The 22,731-nt window shown below is 41.5% G+C and overlaps 1 protein-coding gene across 3 annotated transcripts in view; it reads left to right on the plus strand.

Annotated features, from left to right (window-relative positions):
* The window catches only part of pds5a (PDS5 cohesin associated factor A), a 162,708-nt gene that overhangs the window by 78,806 nt on the left and 61,171 nt on the right, over positions 1–22,731 (plus strand). For all 3 annotated transcript variants that reach the window (XM_060916509.1, XM_060916511.1, XM_060916510.1), the window contains exons 3-11: positions 9,157–9,360; positions 10,374–10,460; positions 10,586–10,683; positions 15,704–15,830; positions 16,149–16,229; positions 16,340–16,480; positions 19,775–19,890; positions 19,977–20,071; positions 21,508–21,653. In XM_060916509.1, the coding sequence (XP_060772492.1) occupies positions 9,157–9,360; positions 10,374–10,460; positions 10,586–10,683; positions 15,704–15,830; positions 16,149–16,229; positions 16,340–16,480; positions 19,775–19,890; positions 19,977–20,071; positions 21,508–21,653 (1,095 nt within the window). The remainder of the gene's footprint in view (positions 1–9,156; positions 9,361–10,373; positions 10,461–10,585; positions 10,684–15,703; positions 15,831–16,148; positions 16,230–16,339; positions 16,481–19,774; positions 19,891–19,976; positions 20,072–21,507; positions 21,654–22,731) is intronic.

Raw genomic sequence — 22,731 nt, forward strand, 5'->3', positions numbered from 1 at the left:
CTGAGGCTGATGACTCAGAGGTGGACTCGTCCATTACCCAAGCCGAAGTCACTGAGGTGGTTTGCAAGCTCCTCGGTGGCAAGGCACCGGGGGTGGATGAGATCCGCCCTGAGTATCTCAAGTCTCTGGATGTTGTGGGGCTGTCTTGGTTGACACGCCTCTGCAACATCGCGTGGCGGTCGGGGACAGTGCCTCTGGAGTGGCAGACTGGGGTGGTGGTCCCTCTTTTTAAGAAAGGGGACCGGAGAGTGTGCTCCAATTATAGGGGAATCACACTTCTCAGCCTCCCAGGGAAAGTTTACTCCAGGGTACTGGAGAGGAGAATTCGACCGATAGTCGAACCTCGGATCCAGGAGGAACAATGCGGTTTTCGTCCTGGTCGCGGAACACTGGACCAGCTCTATACCCTTCATAGGGTGCTCGAGGGTTCATGGGAGTTTGCCCAACCAGTCCACATGTGCTTTGTGGATCTGGAGAAGGCATTCGACCGTGTCCCCCGTGGTATTCTGTGGGGGGTGCTTCGGGAGTATGGGGTTCGGGGCTCTTTGCTAAGGGCTGTCCGGTCCCTGTACGAACGGAGCAGGAGTCTGGTTCGCATTGCCGGCAGTAAGTCAGACCTGTTCCCAGTGCATGTTGGACTCCGTCAGGGCTGCCCTTTGTCACCGGTTCTGTTCATAATTTTTATGGACAGAATTTCTAGGCGCAGCCAGGGGCCGGAAGGAATCCTGTTTGGGAACCACAGGATTTCATCTCTGCTTTTTGCGGATGATGTTGTCCTGTTGGCTTCTTCAAACCAGGACCTTCAGCATGCACTGGGGCGGTTTGCAGTCGAGTGTGAAGCGGCTGGGATGAGAATCAGCACCTCCAAGTCCGAGGCCATGGTTCTCGACCGGAAAAGGGTGGCTTGCCCTCTCCAGGTTGGTGGAGAAGTCCTGCCTCAAGTGGAGGAGTTTAAGTATCTCGGGATCTTGTTCACGAGTGAGGGAAGGATGGAGCGTGAGATCGACAGGCGGATCGGTGCAGCCTCCGCAGTGATGCGGTCGCTTTACCGGTCCGTCGTGGTGAAGAAGGAGCTGAGCCAAAAGGCGAAGCTCTCAATTTACCGGTCGATCTACGTTCCGACTCTCACCTATGGTCATGAGCTTTGGGTAATGACAGAAAGAACAAGATCGCGGATACAAGCGGCTGAAATGAGTTTCCTTCGCAGGGTGGCTGGGCGCTCCCTTAGAGATAGGGTGAGAAGCACAGTCACTCGGGAGGAGCTCGGAGTAGAGCCGCTGCTCCTCCACATCGAGAGGAACCAGCTGAGGTGGCTCGGGCATCTTTTTCGGATGCCTCCTGGACGCCTCCCTGGGGAGGTGTTCCAGGCATGTCCCCCCGGGAGGAGGCCCCGGGGAAGACCCAGGACACGCTGGAGGGACTATGTCTCTCGGCTGGCCTGGGAACGCCTCGGTGTTCTTCCCGAGGAGCTGGCCGAGGTGTCTGGGGAAAGGGAAGTTTGGGCTTCCATGCTTAGACTGCTGCCTCCGCGACCCGGTCCTGGATAAGCGGAAGAAGACGAGACGAGAGAGTTTTGAAAACTTAAATATTTCAGAAGACTTTGAAATCATATGCAAATAATGAGGGCATAGGGTGACTGACCTTTTCTCCCTAATAAATTTTATTTAATATATGAACATTTTGATAATTAATAAAACTTACGTTTAATGTGAATTTAGTTTGTCATTTTTGTTGATCATAAATTATAACCATACCCTTGAATGTAGAATGTGATTTTATTTTGAATTCAAACAATACTCCTATTGATTTGAAACATATTTTCATGTAAATATATAAAAAGACAACAGATTTTTTTTATCTACTACAGCTCAGATTGCAGGAAAAGTGGTTTGTAAGGCCTTATTTTTCAAAATTTTCCTGGGGGGGTATCCCTCCCAGACCCCCGGCTTCGGGCGCCATCTTGTTTTCTGCTTTTTTGGTGACCACCCACTCTCATCCCTGGTTTACTGGGAATGACAACATTTAGTTCGTGAAAGTATGAAGCAAATACAACCCCGATTCCAAAAAAGTTGGGACAAAGTACAAATTGTAAATAAAAATGGAATGCAATAATTTACAAATCTCAAAAACTGATATTGCATTCACAATAGAACATAGACAACATATCAAATGTCGAAAGTGAGACATTTTGAAATTTCATGCCAAATATTGGCTCATTTGAAATTTCATGACAGCAACACATCTCAAAAAAGTTGGGACAGGGGCAATAAGAGGCTGGAAAAGTTAAAGGTACAAAAAAGGAACAGCTGGAGGACCAAATTGCAACTCATTAGGTCAATTGGCAATAGGTCATTAACATGACTGGGTATAAAAAGAGCATCTCGGAGTGGCAGCAGCTCTCCGAAGTAAAGATGGGAAGAGGATCACCAATCCCCCTAATTCTGCGCCGACAAATAGTGGAGCAATATCAGAAAGGAGTTCGACAGTGTAAAATTGCAAAGAGTTTGAACATATCATCATCTACAGTGCATAATATCATCAAAAGATTCAGAGAATCTGGAAGAATCTCTGTGCGTAAGGGTCAAGGCCAGAAAACCATACTGGGTGCCCGTGATCTTCGGGCCGTTAGACGGCACTGCATCATATACAGGCATGCTTCTGTATTGGAAATCACAAAATGGGCTCAGGAATATTTCCAGAGAACATTATCTGTGATCACAATTCATCGTGCCATCCGCCGTTGCCAGCTAAAACTCTATAGTTCAAAGAAGAAGCCGTATCTAAACATGATCCAGAAGCGCAGACGTCTTCTCTGGGCCAAGGCTCATTTAAAATGGACTGTGGCAAAGTGGAAAACTGTTCTGTGGTCAGACGAATCAAAATTTGAAGTTCTTTATGGAAATCAGGGACGCCGTGTCATTCGGACTAAAGAGGAGAAGGGCGACCCAAGTTGTTATCAGCGCTCAGTTCAGAAGCCTGCATCTCTGATGGTATGGGGTTGCATTAGTGCGTGTGGCATGGGCAGCTTACACATCTGGAAAGACACCATCAATGCTGAAAGGTATATCCAGGTTCTAGAGCAACATATGCTCCCATCCAGACGACATCTCTTTCAGGGAAGACCTTGCATTTTCCAACATGACAATGCCAAACCACACACTGCATCAATTACAGCATCATGGCTGCGTAGAAGAAGGGTCCGGGTACTGAACTGGCCAGCCTGCAGTCCCGATCTTTCACCCATAGAAAACATTTGGCGCATCATAAAACAGAAGATACGACAAAAAAGACCTAAGACAGTTGAGCAACTAGAATCCTACATTAGACAAGAATGGGTTAACATTCCTATCCCTAAACTTGAGCAACTTGTCTCCTCAGTCCCCAGACGTTTACAGACTGTTGTGAAGAGAAAAGGGGATGTCTCAGTGGTAAACATGGCCTTGTCCCAACTTTTTTGAGATGTGGTGTTGTCATGAAATTTAAAATCACCTAATTTTTCTCTTTAAATGATACATTTTCTCAGTTTAAACATTTGATATGTCATCTGTGTTCTATTCTGAATAAAATATGGAATTTTGAAACTTCCACATCATTGCATTCCGTTTTTATTTACAATTTGTACTTTGTCCCAACTTTTTTGGAATCGGGGTTGTAATAGATGGTCAGTCAGGAACATTTTCTGAAATCTGGTGATTTGAGGTGGCCATTGAAAACTGTGAAAATCTGGTGTCGTGCGTGTAACCTGGACACGGGTTTTTGAGCCAAAATCTTTCCAAGAATAGTCATGATTTCTCATAGATAATAATATCGGAACTCTTCCTAATCGAGAAAGAAGACAACATTTTTTTAAAATGTGTAAATTGGCTCCAACCGTTTTAGCAAAACGTCGTTTAGATTTTACCCAGGAAAAACAGTTGGAGCCAGAGAAGTGATGACACACTAAAATGTACCTTGTAAGGTTGTTATTTAACCTGAGAAATAAAAAAGAGAACTTTATTCATAAAATCTTCATGAATCGAAACTACAGGAGTCACTGGTGCGTAACACCTTGCCGCCATTACATGCATCCCGGCTGGCTCGCACGGTGACCTCACATGAGTGTGTCCGGAGATCCCCGTGACCTAGTTCGCTCAGTCTCAACACTTCCAAGTAGGAATTAGAGAGCACCTGTTTCACGCATAACAGTTGGACAGAGGGTTACGACCGGACGTTTAAATCCAAATAAAAGACAAATTTATCAGAATTTTTTGCAAAAAAAAAAAAAACCTCGATAGCAGTCAGATTTATATTTATTTAACACACCCGACTTTTATTTAATTTTAAAAATAGCCTTTCAAGTGCTGTCTGAACAATCGTAACTTAGGTGGACAGAGGATGTTACGCATGTGATGCGATATTTTTATTTATTTATTTATTTATTTATTTAAAAATCCAACAAGATACCTTGCTCATTTGAAAAACACTATCTAACAGACATACAGTGATCACAAAAATATATTTGGTTGTTATTTCTATTTATTCTTACTCCATGCTACACAGCCACAAACCTGGCCTATGTAACTGCTTATCATAGAAAGAGTCATCTACTACCTGAGGTGGTCACTGACGTACACCGAAGTCATTTAGTACACTTGTGCCACTATTGATGATCGTATCACCTGCTTTTAAAGGGATGTAGGTTGCGGTGAACCTGAGGAAGGCAAAAATGGGCATGGCCAGACATCCAGTGTACGAGTTCCAGCATTAGAGTGGGGAAAATATCAGAAGCTTGTTATAGGTTGGTTGTAGCTGCTAGTCCCTAGCATTTAGGGTTTAGTCAGGGTGGGTTTTTGAAAATTTGAAACCGAGACGAACTAACAAGCGGTAGGAGTGGAACCTGACGTTGTAGCCCGTCAGCCTCGAGGTTTGATGTGTGTACTGCGACTCGTTTCCATTCACCATAGTTGTAAATAGTGGTCGAGTTCACAAAGACTTGCTGTCAACTCTAGCCAGGCTGGTCATTCTCTTCTCCGCTCTTTCAACAAGGCATTTCCCCTGGCAGAACTGCTGCTCACTTATTTATTTTTCCCTTTTTCATCATTCTGTCTAAACTCGAGAGACTGTTTCTGAAGTACAACCCTGATTCCAAAAAAGTTGGGACAAAGTACAAATTGTAAATAAAAACGGAATGCAATGATGTGGAAGTTTCAGAATTCCATATTTTATTCAGAACATAGATGACACATCAAATGTTTAAAGTGAGAAAATATATCATTTAAAGAGAAAAATTAGGTGATTTTAAATTTCATGACAACAACACATCTCAAAAAAGTTGGGACAAGGCCATGTTTACCACTGTGAAACATCCCCTTTTCTCTTTACAACAGTCTGTAAACGTCTGGGGACTGAGGAGACAAGTTGCCCAAGTTTAGGGATAGGAATGTTAACCCATTCTTGTCTAATGTAGGATTCTAGTAGCTCAACTGTCTTAGGTCTTTTTTGTCGTATCTTCCGTTTTATGATGCGCCAAATGTTTTCTATGGGTGAAAGATCTGGACTGCAGGCTGGCCAGTTCAGTACCCGGACCCTTCTTCTACACAGCCATGATGCTGTAATTGATGCAGTATGTGGTTTGGCATTGTCATGTTGGAAAATGCAAGGTCTTCCCTGAAAGAGACGTCATCTGGATGGGAGCATATGTTGCTCTAGAACCTGGATCTACCTTTCAGCATTGATGGTGTCTTTCCAGATGTGTAAGCTGCCCATGCCACACGCACTAATGCAACCCCATACCATCAGAGATGCAGGCTTCTGAACTGAGCGCTGATAACAACTTGGGTCGTCCTTCTCCTCTTTAGTCCGAATGACACGGCGTCCCTGATTTCCATAAAGAACTTCAAATTTTGATTCGTCTGACCACAGAACAGTTTTCCACTTTGCCACAGTCCATTTGAAATGAGCCTTGGCCCAGAGAAGACGTCTGCGCTTCTGGATCGTGTTTAGATACGGCTTCTTCTTTGAACTATAGAGTTTTAGCTGGCAACGGCGGATGGCACGGTGAATTGTGTTCACAGATAATGTTCTCTGGAAATATTCCTGAGCCCATTTTGTGATTTCCAATACAGAAGCATGCCTGTATGTGATGCAGTGCCGTCTAACGGCCCGAAGATCACGGGCACCCAGTATGGTTTTCCGGCCTTGACCCTTACGCACAGAGATTCTTCCAGATTCTCTGAATCTTTTGATGATATTATGCACTGTAGATGATGATATGTTCAGACTCTTTGCAATTTTACACTGTCGAACTCCTTTCTGATATTGCTCCACTATTTGTCGGCGCAGAATTAGGGGGATTGGTGATCCTCTTCCCATCTTTACTTCTGAGAGCCGCTGCCACTCCAAGATGCTCTTTTTATACCCAGTCATGTTAATGACCTATTGCCAATTGACCTAATGAGTTGCAATTTGGTCCTCCAGCTGTTCCTTTTTTGTACCTTTAACTTTTCCAGCCTCTTATTGCCCCTGTCCCAACTTTTTTGAGATGTGTTGCTGTCATGAAATTTCAAATGAGCCAATATTTGGCATGAAATTTCAAAATGTCTCACTTTCGACATTTGATGTGTTGTCTATGTTCTATTGTGAATACAATATCAGTTTTTGAGCTTTGTAAATTATTGCATTCCGTTTTTATTTACAATTTGTACTTTTGTCCCAACTTTTTTGGAATCGGGGTTGTACACAAACCAGCCTTTCTGGCATCAAGTAGCAGAGATCACATTTTTTCCCATGCTGATGTTTGAGGAGAACATTTAGCTGTAGCTCTTGACTTGTTATTGATGTGATTTATTTATTTTTGCATTGCACTGCTGCCACTTGATTGGATGTGTTGGATACGGAAATGAGCTCCTGTACACGTGTTCCAAATGAAGAGGCCAGGAAATGTCTAAGTATTGTACTAATTGTAAAAGAAGCTTTTGTCTCATAAGTGAAGCACTAGTGCAAGTGACATAGAGTGAATGTTACTGTTAAAATTTACAACAGCAAAAGTTTTATCTAACCCGTTGGGTTGGAGTTGGCGGACTCCCCAAACACATGGAAGAAGATTCTCTGGTTAGATGAGACAAAAATTAATATTTTTGGCCATCATGGGAAATACCATGTGTGGCGCAAACCCCAACACCCTGAGAACACCATCCCTACAATGAAGCATGGTGGTGGCAGTATCATGCTGTGGGGATGTTTTTCATTTGCAGGGACAGGAAAGCTGGTCAGGACTGAAGGAAAGATGGATGGCACTAAATACAGGGCAATTCTGGAGGAAAACCTGTTTGAGTCGGCCAGAGGTTTGAGACTGGGATGAAGGTTCACGGTCCAGCAGGACAATGACCCTAAACACACTGCTGAAGCTATACTGGAGTGGTTTAAAGGGAAACATTTAAATGTCTTGGAATGGCCGAGTCAAAGCCCAGACCTCAATCCAATTGAGAATCTGTGGCATAACTTGAAGATTGCTGTACACCAACACAACCCATCTAACTTGAAGGAGTTGGAGCAGTTTTGGCTTGAGGAATGGGCAATGATCCCAGTGGCTAGATGTGCTAAGCTAACAGAGACGTATCACAAGAGACTTGCAGCTGTAATTGCAGCAAAAGGTGGCTCTACAAAGTATTGACTTTGAGGGGGGTGAATACCTATGCACACTCCAGATTTCTGTTTTGTCATCTTAATTATTGTTTGTGTCACAATAATAAAAAACAACAATGTGCACCTTTAAAGTGGTAGGCATGTTGTGTCAATCAAATGGTGCTAACCGCCCAAAATCCATTTTAATTCCAGCTTGTAATGCAACAAAACAGGACAAACGCCAAGGTGTGGGGGTGTGTATGTGTATAACGTGTATCTTTAGTTATTGTGTGAAAATTGTCATTTTTATTTTACAAAGTTGACAGAACAATACAAGAGATTTTTTTTTTCTTTTGTTCACTGACTTTTTAAACAGTTGATAAAATGTTCATAGAGCAATTTTTGCTTTCCAAAGTTAACAAAATAATTATAGGGAATATATTCATCATTCGTCATCAATACGTTCATCTTCAGAGAACTCTTCTTCGAAAAACCTTTCATCAAATCCATCATTTTGAAAATCTTCAGGACGGGGGTCCCAAATGGGGAGATGATGATGATGATATAATAATAATGGGGGTCTACGATCCTAAACTCATGCTTAAATCATGATTTATATACCTAATAACCTATATATACCTCCCACATCATAATTGGGGCCACAAAAAAGGATATCTGCTAAGTGTGAGTATAGATTTTTTTATGTAATTTGGTGTTAATAAAAACGATCTCTGCCCACAAGTGGCCCCAGCCGAACGCACCTGAAGTTGACGCTGGCTGATCCCAGTCATTTCTGGCTTGGTTTTCATTTTGCCATGGCGGCCCCCAACATGCGCAAGGAATACATTTTTGTCGACTATTTCTTGGATTTTACATGAATACTAGGTCGGAACCCATCGTTTTGACCACACTCGGTGAGAAACGTGAGTCTGGGGTGATCTTTACTCGCCGTTAGATTTCACAACTCGCATGTGGCGAGTGGTTAAACTACACGCTGCATAACAGACGAAGAAATCGTCACCTCCGTTCGTGATCCTTTAACTCATGCGTGTGATGGTGACATTGAAGGAGAAATTCGTGATCAGGAGAATGTGCCTAAAATTTTGCATATAACATGAGTGTTTGGTGTGACAACTGGGTTCATTTCAGTATTACGAACTTTTTGGTGTAACAAACTATTTGGGGTTCGTTATAGCAGGGCTGTGGTTTTTTTTTTTTTAAATGATGCAGTGGAGAAGACTATCGAGCTTGTTGATCAGATGTGCACAGCATGCAGTCAAAATATATTGTTTGAACACAACCGTCATCTCCATTTATGGTTTCCTTTTAAATCAAATGGATTTAAAACATCATGTAGCTGTACGAAATGGTCATTGTTGGCTAAGCGGTTTAATTTCTAGAGATTGTTTTGCTATTATCATCCCACTATTATGCAACTTAGGAACATGCTGTCATCACATTTAGAGAGATTGAGACTGGTTTTGATGCACTGGCTTTACATCGCTGTGTGCCTGTATCACTGAAGCTCTCTCTCTCTCTCTCTCTCTCTCTCAGTTGGTGGTGAAGACGTATATGGATATGGATCAGGACTCCGAGGAGGAGAAGCAGCAGTACCTGGCTCTTGCACTACACCTGGCCTCAGAGTTCTTCCTGCGGAACCCTAATAAAGATGTTCGGCTGCTCGTGGCCTGCTGCCTCGCAGATATCTTCAGGATCTATGCCCCTGAAGCCCCTTACACCTCTCACGATAAACTCAAGGTTACCGATACGCAGTTGTACCAGTGAAATCACTTAGTATTTCAAAACATGGGCATGTGCTAGATCAGTTATCCTGTGTGTGTGTGTGTGTGTGTGTGTGTGTGTGTGTGTGTGTGTGTGTGTGTGTGTGTGTGTGTTATTTACCAGCTGTGAGGTCCATATCGTGAAATACCGTGACCAGGGTCTTGAAACTACTGACCCTCTGGTCCAAAGTCAGTATTTAAGGCCGAGGTCACGGTATTTCACCATACGGACCGACCTTAAGCCGGTAAATAATATATTTATTTTTTCTTTACCAAATTCTAACAGAAAACGAGAGCGCCCGAAAGGGAAAACCGAGCCGAGCCATCATTTTGAATCCTCGTTCACGGCTGTAATGCAAATGGCTTCCTCCTCGGTATACAAGTGCACTTCCATGGCAGGAAAAAAAAAACTACATTTTGCTGCCTATGTAGTCCCCTATTTATACAAAATTGAGTCATTCAGGATTCAGCCATGTTTTTGCTCAGCGTTAGCAACAGTTACAGGTTTTTAGCTTTCTCCTGAAATGTTTTCTTTTATTTCTTCTTCCTCAGGGTAGTAAAACTCACTTTCGCTGTGAACACTGTCGTTATCGCTATCCATGCTGTAAAATTAATGCCATTCTCCTGAGAAATGCTGGCAAAAATTTATAAGATTTTTGTTAAAAATCTTATCAATAAATCTTATAAAAAAGATAAATGTTGACAAAAATTGCTACTATGTTTGTTGTCGTGAACGAGCGAGTCGCCAGAGGTCCCTAACTGGGGTCTGCATCGTAGGATTTGATGGAAACCGGGCCGCGAAAAAAATAACGTTCACTATAAAAAAATAACGTTAACGTTCACGTGGCACTAGGGTTTTTTTTAATGTTGACACATGCATACCTGAACATGGTGTAGACTTTACACTGCAAATATACACACATTTGGTTGAATGAAACATGGTGATGTTTGATTAGCTGTTCATATAGCCATTTGTCTGTCTGTGTGTAGGAAATTTTTCTGTTCATCACACGTCAGCTGAAGGGTTTGGAGGACACAAAGAGTCCCCAGTTCAACAGATATTTCTACCTACTGGAGGTGAGGATTTCGCTGAAACCATCCAACCAGTTCATGCGTCTTATTTTACCCCATGTCAGTTTTCTTTCTGCGTTCATTTACCAACATGTCGCTGATATTTTATGACTTTTTTTACATTTTTGCAGAATCTGGCTTGGGTGAAGTCGTATAATATATGCTTCGAGCTGGAGGACTGTAATGAAATTTTTATTCAGCTTTTCAAAACTCTCTTCTCCGTTATCAAGTAAGTCCTCTTTGTCCAATTTTAATTTGCATCCATATCTGCGGAGGATAAAACCATACATTTATTAGCTAGCCCACTCAGTAAAGGTCTTCACACATGCAGTGCGATTTGTTGCACTTTTTCCTCCACTTTTTTTTTCCGAACGACTATTCAGTACTCATGTACGTGTGCGAAAAAACAGCGTTTCAAGTGAAGTAACGTTTCGTCCGCAAAAGGAGCACATTCAGCCAGTCAGAGCGCAGGATGTGGAAACGTCTTCACACGGCTGCAAGCTAGGTGGAGTCTCTTATTCATTTTGGCTGCATCCAAATACGTTTAATTTCATACTATTAGTAAGCAAAAAGTGGTGGGGTGTCCGACTACTCGATAGGCATTTAATAATCGTCAAGTGGGTCCTTTGTGTTTCAAAACCCAGCACTGTTTGACAAGGGAAACAAAAATTAGATGATGATAACCATAAAGATAACGGCTTTAAGGACGATGTCGGGGGGAAAAATCAGAGTGGGGCTCGGCATTGAAAACAGTGGGTCCATGGTGTGTAGCCTACTTTGTGATGTGGTGAAGCTTGCTCTCAGTTTCAGCAACTTCTGGAACAAGCGTTGAAACTCTGCGTGTTCTTGCCAACTTCTCAGGATAAGATGTAACCAAAAAATCCCCTCCCCTTTTTTCTTTTTTCTTTTTAAATTTCAATAAAAGAATAAGCACCAGCTCGTCATCACTTGTTGACCCCATCATCACATGATTTATTTTTTGTGGAATGCTTATGTAATCACATTGTGTTTAACCCTCTGGGGTCGAGAGCTTCGGCAGCGAAGCTCGGCAGGTTTAGAATGAGTAGGTCATGTATTTAGATAAATATCTTCGAGTTTTTATCATACAAGCATGATAAACATATTGACAAACTTGACACTTTCCTATGTGCCCACTGCCAAATATTATATTTTTTAAATGACCTAAATTGGATGAAACAAAACTTGTCACCTTCCTCAGTCACACCGGAGTCACAGCGCTGAGCGCCCACTTACGCATTCATAAAAGACTGTTCACATGGTAACGGCATGATAACCACTTTTCACTCTTTCGGTTTCGATTGGTTTCTCTTTCGCGGTGGGAACGCCCACTGTAAACAGGGTAAAATCTGTCAGACATAGTTTTTAGGCTATTTGGAGGTAAAACTTGTTGCGAGATGGCATGCGAATTTTGTACTTCGGATGATTCAGGACAGCCAATCAGTTCATGATTCATTTCATGATTCAGGACAGCAATTCAGTTCAATCTTAAAGGAGATATGCAGAGCCTTTATTTTTAAATACATTTCTGAGTGGATAGTATCTCCATCCTTGACTCTTGTATGCTGTATAAATGGGAATAAAAAATATATATATTTGAGAGTTAAAATCGACCGCAAAGTTGGCATTCGAGCTGCCCCGCTGAGCCAGCCAGCCCTGAGTGCGTGACATCACAGCAGGAACCGGTTTTAAGACCGAGGCCTTTGACAGCTATAGACCAAAGTCATATAAATAAAACTTTATGGTGAAAATAAGAAATACCGTTACCGACTTGCTCAACTAAGACTGATTTGACTTCATTGATTGTGGGTTGACTCTCATTAAAACAGGATGGGTGTTATAACTTATGCAACATACATGTACATGCATGCATTTTCACTGATAAACCGTAAAAGGCTAATTAAATAATCAGATGAACTGAGACAATCACATTCTGAAGCAAATTAAGTAATCTTATACCGGTAACTTAAACACAATACAAGTTACATGTATTAATCTAAATGCAGGTAAACAACATGCTTTTTTTATCCAAATGAGATTCGGAGCTTATCCGTTTGTGTTCTCGCTTCTTGAAGGCCGATCTTGTGGCCGATTGTTTTGAAACAATCTGACTTTCAGTTGTTTGTTCAGTTCTCCATTCATTCGCTTCTTCCACGTAAGGGCGAGAGGGCAGCAATATCCAGTTTAGAAATCAGACAGCTGCTCCACTCTTTCTCCATTACTGAGTACTCCGCCATTACTGCTGGGCTCAGGCAATTACTAAAACCCGGGACGGAACGGGACGTCACCGGTTTTAGCAACAACCGCGGGGAGTTTAGTGCCCGAGCGATATGTCACGTCCCATTCTGTCCCAGGTTTTAGCAACAACCCTCGGCTCACTCCAGGAGGACTGGTGCAACTGAACTCACTTTCCTTTTAAAAAAAATAATAAATAAAATACTTTCCTTTTCTTGTAGTTTTCTTTAATTGTTGGGACTGCACCCTCTTTCAATACAGGCTTATAGCCAACGCTCCTCAACAGATCAGAGGTTTCGTACGAGTGTTCAGTAAAATGTGCAGAGCAGAGGAGAGACCACTCTGTAGGCGCCCAATGTGCCCGTGAACTTCTCGCAAAACGCGTCCAAATCTTTGCGGTTTGAACATTCTTGGGCTGTGAATGCAACGTAAATCCAGCTTCTGTCATGTTGCTGGTGGGTGCAGCAACACATCTATGTGGCATGGCAATAAATTAGCTCAAAATGGAGGATTGGAGTTGCAGTCAGCTCTGTGTTTTAGTATAGCGGAAATGGCGATGAGACCGATAGACGTCCTGCTGTGACGTTACGGACATCAAGGTCATTCACTCAGACCGCTACCTATATAAATCACTTTAATCGTAAAAATTACTATATTAGATTTATTGTTAACGCTTAAAACTATTCCTGTGCCATTCTTGAGGTTTCAAGGCATTTATAAACAAAAGTGAGGCCATGGTTCAAGAACTGTGACGCTGAGCGGTGTCGTGTGTCCCCCCCCCATTAATTTTTTTATTTGTATTTTGTTAACTTTTACTCAATCCAGCCGAAGATCAACTCGAGTAAGTGTAAATACTCCTTCTATTTATTATGAGCAGATCAGTTGATATGCATGCACTGTAGTGGAAAAATGACTGAGCAATTTTTCCAGAGTTAAAAGTATTTTCCTTAAAAATACCGTATTTTCTGGACTATAGAGCGCACCTGTATATAAGCCGCATCCGCTCTATTTTTTTAAAAAAATAAAAAAAAAAGATATACAAGCCGCACCGGGCTATAAGCCGCAGATATCTATGCTGAAAAATTAGATATTTACTGCATGTACAGAACGATTTTGTACTGTAAATGTACATGTATGTACCTGAACAGATTCTTTCCGAACAGTGCCTTTTAACACGGCAGCAACTTTGCTGATTAAAACGGAACAGAACCAAGAGAAAATAACCGGTATTTATTTACCTTCATTTCTCCTGTGTTTGAAACCACAAGTCACTTTAATCATCTTCGCTGGATTTGAAAATAATTACCAGTTAGTAATTTGTCGTGCGTGTTCTATCTGCTAAAGATCTGCTAATTCTTCTTTGCATTGATTTTTCGTCTATCTTATTTTTGATTCTACTTCCGGTTAGAGTGCCCCTAGCGGTGGAAGAAAAATCCACAGAATAGCCGCACCTTTGTATAAGCCGCATGGTTCAAAACCTAGGAAAAAAGTAGCGGCTTATAGTCCAGAAAATACGGTAGTTAATTTCGCTCTATTTTGAATTTAGAGAGTAAAATTTGGAGTCAGAGTGGGAGCAAAATTAGAGTAATTGTGTAACAGAGTTGTTTGTGGCTCTGAATTGAGTAAAAAGAGTTAATTTCAAGACGTACTGAATAGAGTCAAATACCAGATAAATGAAGCTGTTGTAAAAAGCAGTTGTAGAACTGTGTTGGAATGTGTGAAAAAACGTGACCTTACCCATTGTGATAAACCGTTTTGATCGCTTGACCTGATGGGATTAAGAGCTGGCAGTGGGAGGGGTTTTCGCTCTTCTCATTGAATGGAATGGAAATTTTTACCCTTCTCACTGAATACCCCTTTAAGTAAAATCACGACGTTCATACTACATGGATATTATTGTAGTTGAACTTGTGCTGAATACAAAAGTCACATGACTTTGAAATTACTGTTTAGACTTGATGAAATTGACAACAAAATCAGAGCGTGCCAGAAAATACCCTCAGACCCCAGAGGGTTAATGTGAATTTTAATGTTGCGTTAAATTCCTCAATTATTTATTTATTCATTTATTTATTTTATTTTTCACTTCATTTATTCACGTCACGCTGTATGTGTAAAGACTTTAAGTGAGCGCTTTCGTGTACTGTCCAGTCTCAGTGGGATTCACTGTCGTTACAGCATTGAGGTTCATTGCATCACTATGAAGTGCATGAAGTTTAGGTTTATAGCAGCCTTTATTATTATTTTATTATTATTATTATTATTCCTCACCCCTGCATATTGTTCTTTATGTTGTTGGATATATTTTTTCCAACACTAATTTTCCTGGTTGTTAATGTCTTGCTGATTTGTTGATTAGGAGCAACCTAAAAAACACAGCATTCATATAATACACATAAATGTGATCGTATAGTAGAATATGAGGAAAGAGGAATTTTTTTTTTTTAGTGCAGATTGAACCTGGTGTCAATTAAAAAAAAAGATTTTGCCATTGATTGGGAAGATGCCATACAAATAGCAGTCCTGTTGAAGATGAAAGAGCATCTTAAAGTTCTCAAAGCATAGGGTCTCCTAGAATTTACTCTCCTCAGTCGAGAAACCGAACTGAAGACAACAGCCCCAAACGTCCAGCCAAGATAATTCAAGAGGGAGCAAAATGGCCTTTTGAAAATCTCATACAAGTTGCACGGCCTGCAGTTGAATATTCAAAGCTGATTGGTTCTTATAGCCCGTGATGCACGAACTGATTTTTAAATGAGATTTTCAGCTTCTCCATTTCTTAACGAAATGCAGTTTGACCAACATGCTCCATAATATTCTCATTCTTAAGAAAGAATACTATAATACAATTATTTTAATGTGTAATAGGACTTTAAAATCAAAATGCAACACTGAATGGGAATGAAGTATGTTCCAGTGATGATTACATATTGAGCTCATTTTCTGACGGTGCTGCTGCTGTTTTGTCTTTTTTTTTTTTTCTTCCTTTCTTTCAGTAACAGCCATAACCAGAAGGTTCAGATGCACATGCTTGACCTGATGAGCTCCATCATAATGGAGGGTGATGGAGTAACCCAAGAGCTGCTGGACACCATTCTCATTAACCTCATCCCTGCACACAAGGTATGGATTTGCTCATCAACTAGCATCACATCAGTTAATCAGTTCTGGCACTGATCACCAAAACTATGTGCTGAATTTATGCATCTTGTGAGAAATAACTGCCACATCTGTTATTGTGCTGCTCTTTTAAGTGCTTCTTGCTTTTATGGTCAGGGCCCTGGATTTCTGCTCTGTCGAGTTGTGCTGTGCTGTTTTTTGATTTGAGTTAAAAAGAAAAAAAAAAAGGCCTGATGACTAGTTACATGTCTATTAAACTAATAAATGTGTCCAGACAATCAGGTTATAATGTCATCTCTGTCATTTTCTCTGTTGGTCTAGAACCTGAATAAACAAGCATATGACTTGGCCAAGATGTTGCTCAAGAGGACTGTGCAGACCATTGAAACGTGCATTGCCTCAGTAAGTGTGTGTTGTCTGTGTGGGTGTATGCTTTTTGTTCATTTTTCTGATTTGTAAAACCCATCTTCCTTCCTGATGTGCTTTGTTGACCCTGTACTGTTGTATCTCAGTTCTTTAATCAGGTGTTGGTGATGGGCAAGTCCTCTGTGAGTGATCTGTCAGAGCATGTGTTTGACCTCATACAAGAGCTGTTCGCCATCGACCCGCTGTTGCTCGTGTCCGTCATGCCACAGCTTGAGTTTAAGTTGAAGGTGAGGGACAGACGAGCGCACATTCCACTAAAATCCCATACACCAAGAACGACCAAGTTATAGAGGAAGAAGCCTGAATAGGTGAAACAAAAGCCACAAGTTTTCACTTTGTAGAGTAAGCTTTAAAGGAACAGTCCACCGTATTTCCATAATGAAATATGCTCTTATCTGAATTGAGACGAGCTGCTCCGTACCTCTCCGAGCTTTGCGCGACCTCCCAGTCAGTCAGACGCAGTCAGACGCGCTGTCACTCCTGTTAGCAATGTAGCTAGGCTCAGTATGGCCAATGGTATTTTTTGGGGCTGGAGTTAGACGCGACCAAACTCTTCCACGTTTTTCCTGTTTGCATAGGTTCATATGACCAGTGATATGAAACAAGTTCAGTTACACAAATTGAAACGTAGCGATTTTCTATGCTATGGAAAGTCCGCACTATAATGACAGGCGTACTAACACCTTCTGCACACTTCGACAGCGCATTGATATCTGAGCTCCATATTAATGCGCTGCCGAAGCGCGCAGAAGGTGTTAGTACGCCTGTCATTATAGTGCGGACTTTCCATAGCATAGAAAATCGCTACGTTTCAATTTGTGTAACTGAACTTGTTTCATATCACTGGTCATATAAACCTATGCCATGGCATCGTTTCGACAATTTTAACGTCACGTCTTGTCCTGACGATGTGAGAGTAGAAATCCACTGTAAAATTGAAGTCCTCTCTATAAGAAGTTTTCTCCAGCACATCCTGAAAATTTTATTTTATTTTTTTTTTAATGAAGTTAAGATCAGGATTCTGTGGTGGCCAATTCCTGTGTGGAAATGATTCCTCATGCTCCCTGAACCACTCTTTCACAATCTGAGTCTGATGAATCCTGGCACTGTCGTCCTGGAATATGCCCATGTCCTCAGGGAATGGAAAAAAGATCCATTGATGTGATGATAAACCTGGTCATTCAGTACATTCAGGTCATCGGCTGACTTAATTTTATTACCACATTACGTTAATGAGCCTCGACATGACCAACTGAATCGACCCCAGATCAGAACACTGCCTCCGGAGGCTTTTACAGTGATGGGTGCATCGCTTCACATGCTTCCCTTCTTACCCTGACACGCCCATCACTCAGGAATAGGGTCAGTCTGGACTCATCAGACCACATGACCTTTTTCCATTGATCCAGAGTCCAATCTTTATGCTCCCTAGCAAACTGAAGCCTCCTCCCCCATTTGTGTCACTAACAAGTGGTTTTCTTATGGACACACAGCTGTTTAGTCCCAATCCTGTGAGTTCTTGTTGCATTGTGCATGTGGAAATGCTCTTACTTTCAATATTAAACATGGCTGTGGGTTCTAATATGGATAACTACTGTCATCAACTATCTCATGAAGCTTGTTAAGATAATGCCAATAGTGTGCAAACCTTGTCATAATCAAAAACCACAGTCCCTCATTACTTTAAGACATGAAATGTCGTGGGTTTGTTTGGTTGGTTGGTTGATTTTTTTTTTTGTTTATTTAATTAATAAAAATGAAGAAAACATTGAATTAGGTGTGTCCAAACTGAGTCGTAGCTCAGGTGGCTAAGGCGCCGTACCATAAATCTGGGGACCCGGGTTCGATTCCGACCTGAGGTCATTTCCCGGTCTCTCCCCGTCTCTCTCTCCCACTCATTTCCTGTCCTGTCTCTACACTGTCCTATCCAATAAAGGTGAAAAAAGCCCAAAAAAAAAACATTTCTCTAAATATGGTTTCCCTTTCGGGCACTCTCATTTTCTGTTTGAATTTGGTAAAGAAAAAAATAAATGTATTATTTATCAGCATAAGGTCGGTCCATATTGTGAAATACCAGGACCTCGGCTTTGACCTCAGTATTTCACGATATGGACTTCCCAGCTGGTAAATATATATACGTTTTCGTGGTTCGGTTTCCATCAAATCTTGCGCTCTGATTGGCTGGCAAGCGGGTCTGTATCCTGCGGTACGGACCCCGGTTATGGACCTCTGGCAACTCGCTCTTTCACAACAACAAACATACATAGTAGCATTTTTTGTCAACATTTATCTTTTTTTTTAATGAGATTTATTTATAAGATTATCAAAAATCTTATACATTTTTGCCAGCATTTCTCAGGAAAATAGCATTAATTTTACAGCATGGATAGCGATAACGACAGTCTTCACAGCAAAAGTGAGTTTTACTACCCTGAGGAAGAAGAAATAAAAGAAAAGAAAACATTTCAGGAGAAAGCTAACGCCGAGCTGAATCCTGAATGACTCCTATTTGTATAAATAGGGGACTACATAGGCGGCAAAGTGTAGTTTTTTCCTGCCATGGAAGTGCACTTGTATACCGAGGAGGAAGCAATTTGCATTACAGCCGTGAATGAGGATTCAAAATGGCGGCCCGGCTCGAAAAAAATAAATATATTATTTACCAGCTGAAGGTCGGTCCCCAGAGGGCCTCGCTCAGTACTTTCAAGACCTCGATCAGGGTATTTCACCATACAGACCTCCCAGCTGGTAAATAACATGTATGTATTTATGCACACAAAAGAAATATTTAACTTTTCATATATCACATGGACCGCTCACTATGTACAGGACAGAATATCTCGATCTCTTCTGTCCTTCCAAAAAAAAATAATTTAAATACTATTATTACTATTGTAAAACAAACTCCTAGCGTATTTTCGTCATTCTTAAATTATCGTTCTCGTCATTGAGAGAGTCTCTTTTGTTGATGTGTTGGGGGTTTTTTTTATGTATGTATTGTGATAAATTGCTGAATAAAGGATCTGTCCCAGCTTTATAATAGCATGTAGCTTATATAATAGTAATAGCTTTATTTCCTAGCATGCCTGTGACCTTTTGTGATTTTTCTGGACTGTAACATCCAAAAACTGAAGTAAATCTGATGAAATTAGTACATCTCTACTGCTGTAGCAGTTTCTTGAATTGAGAGAGACATCACTGCTTTGAATTTCGCTCAATTACTCGTTAGAAAGATCTTTTACAATTAGTGAATTTTTCCAGCAGTAATGTGTTGGGTTTTTTTTGGGGGGGGGGGCGCATGCTTTCAGGGCATAATGGGCAGGGTTAACTGGAGAAAGGGGGGCTTCCATGATGGACTACGCCCACGTCCTGGTTTTAATAGCATCCAAATAGGGGGAAAAATGGGTATGAATGTTTTGAGCACTAAACAGATACAATTCCAGCTATTGGCACTGTGTTACACCCCTAGCTTACATACTGTTTGCACAAAAGCTTTAACTGAAGTATTTGTATCTGCCTAGAGCAATGATGGAGAAGAGCGATTAGCTGTTGTAAAGCTGTTGGCTAAACTCTTCGGTGCAAAAGATTCAGAACTGGCCACCCAAAACCGCCCACTCTGGCAGTGCTTTCTGGGAAGGTAAGTTTAGAGCATATTGATTTTTATTTTGACTTTTATTTGCAAGTTTTTCATGCATTCACTGATTTGTTCTGTTTCTCTCCAAGGTTTAATGATATCCATGTGCCTGTGAGACTGGAGTGTGTGAAGTTTGCCAGCCACTGCCTCATGAACCATCCAGACTTGGCTAAGGACCTTACAGGTGTGTATCCGTGTCAGGGCTTTGAACTGGAATTTTTTTCCTATTGGTTCGTTCCGAACAGAAACGGAATTTTAATGTTTCCGGTTTTGGGTTCCACCATTAAATAGACGTTCCCGAACCGGTTAGAACAAAAAAATTTCGTTCCCGGAACGGTTAATTACGTTCCCTGTCAGCTGTTTAACAAATGGCTATAAAATTATGTCTCTGTCTCATCCAGCTTAAGCCAAATGTAGGCCAATTCTATTACAACCTTCATTAAATAAGACAAGAAATAATTCAAAACAATTATTATTTCAAATGTTGGTGATTTGGATTCTCAGTATGTCTTCCCATCTACACAAACAGAAAAAGTGCCAAAAATGAAAGAGAATTCGTTTAGTGTGTTACCAAAGGCTAGTCAGGCCCTATACAGGGCTACCGCATGACGTCACCGCGCCGCGAGATTTTGTTAGGCGCCATATTGGAAGTACACATCTATGCAAGTACATACATTTATAAACTACAGCTGAAATGTAGCCAGGGCCGGTTCTGCCCTAATCTGGACCCGGGTGCAACATCGCGCAACCCCCCAAAAAAAACCACCAGTCTAAATCAGGACAACCATCACATAACTATAACTATAAACATTTTATATCAACTATTTTAACTAAATGGGCTATAATAAATAAGCCTGCAGGCAGCCACGGCGGGCTGCCTCAGAAAACTAACCATTCAATGACAACTGAAGGCCTGCAGCCACGGCGGGCTGCCTCAGAAAAGTAACCATTTGTCCTACCTTAAAACTCGTTTTGCATTTTCTGCCTCCTTTTTTGTATTTTCGACCCTCCGTTTATTTTCTTTCCTTTTCTGAAAACCCGATTTGTGTCCAGGCATTTTGTTCTGCTACCAACGAACTAACTCGTCAGGTCTCGTCTCTCGAGCCCGCGATGATTCCCGTGGGAAGGGCAACAACTGATACATTTTTACAAACAGCCAATAGGGAGGTTGCATCGTTCAGGCTCTTCTTTGCTCAGACACTCAGTAATTCACCTAGTATTCACTAGCAGTCCACCTTCCCGCTCTCTCCATTCAGTCAGCGAACGTCACACAGGAAGTGAACCCCAGCGGGTCATAGAAACTTGCGCAGGAGAAGAATGACTTTTTTATTTGTAGGCTACAGAAACTTTGAGGAACGAAATAAAAACCGGTATTAACCGGTTACCATTATTTTTAATAAGCGTTTCTGTTCCGGAACATAAAAAATAATAAAGTTTCTGGTTTCGTTTCTGTTCCATGTGAAATAGAAAAAGTTCCCGGTTTTCGTTTTCGTTCCTTGAACCGGTTCAAAGCCCTGATCCGTGTGTGTTCATGCACATGTTTGTATGATATTGCTTTTAAAACTTTTCTAGAACTCACTGCAACTTGTTCTCCTCCCCCCCAAAAAAAAAAATCACCAGAGTACTTGAAGGTAAGGTCACATGACCCTGAAGAGGCAATCCGCCATGATGTCATTGTGACGATCATCAATGCTGGGAAGAAGGACCTGAACCTGGTGAACGACCAGCTGCTGGGCTTTGTCCGAGAGAGAATGTTGGACAAAAGGGTGAGGCCTATTTCTGTGTGATAATCGGACCGTTACCAGGTTAGAAGTGGTGTTAATGCTGTCTAGTTTCACCAATTTGGAACATGATTGTTTCCGCTCCTAAGTGGAGGGGGCATGAGGTTTTCGGTTTGTCCATCAATATGTCAAGAATGAGTGGTTGAATGTGTGTCGCACATTCACAGCAAGGTCAAATGTGTGACAGTCCCTGTGTCCGAAATCACTCATTCGTTCACTACTCCCTACTCTCAATCTAGGGAATTACTATATAGAGGACGATACAGTGAGCTCACTGGTAAAATAAAAAAACGCTTTCGGACACTACTCCGCCGCGCCCTTATTTACGTCATTACTGTTGCACAATTAAAACGTGCCAGATCAGTCGGCTGGTGGGTTTTCAAAATAATAAATCCATAATATACTGAGCTTATTTCCCACATTAATCAGTCCAAAGTACTTTGTGTCTGCTGCATCTTTCAGTTCTTTTAAATCAAGGCTGAATACTTTCTTCTTTGCTGCTGCCGTTTATTCAGATTTGAGGCTTTTGATTTGATTGATTTCAGCGCGACTGCAATGCATGATGGGATATACAGTGGGGCAAAAAAGTATTTAGTCAGCCATCAATTGTGCAAGTTCTCCCACTTAAAAAAGATGAGCGAAGCCTGTAATTTTCATCATAGGTACACTTCAACTATGAGAGACAGAATGGGGGGAAAGAATCCAGGAAATCACATTGTAGGATTTTTAATGAGTTAATTGGTAAATTCCTCAGTAAAATAAGTATTTGGTCACCTACAAACAAGCAAGATTTCTGGCTCTCACAGACCTGTAACTTCTTCTTTAAGAGGCTCCTCTGTCCTCCACTCGTTACCTGTATTAATGGCACCTGTTTGAACTCGTTATCAGTATAAAAGACACCTGTCCACAACCTCAAACAGTCACACTCCAAACTCCACTATGGCCAAGACCAAAGAGCTGTCAAAGGACACCAGAAACAAAATTGTAGACCTGCACCAGGCTGGGAAGACTGAATCTGCAATAGGTAAGCAGCTTGGTGTGAAGAAATCAACTGTGGGAGCAA

Source organism: Neoarius graeffei, chromosome 3 (assembly GCF_027579695.1).
Source record: "Neoarius graeffei isolate fNeoGra1 chromosome 3, fNeoGra1.pri, whole genome shotgun sequence".
Classification (NCBI taxonomy): domain Eukaryota; kingdom Metazoa; phylum Chordata; class Actinopteri; order Siluriformes; family Ariidae; genus Neoarius; species Neoarius graeffei.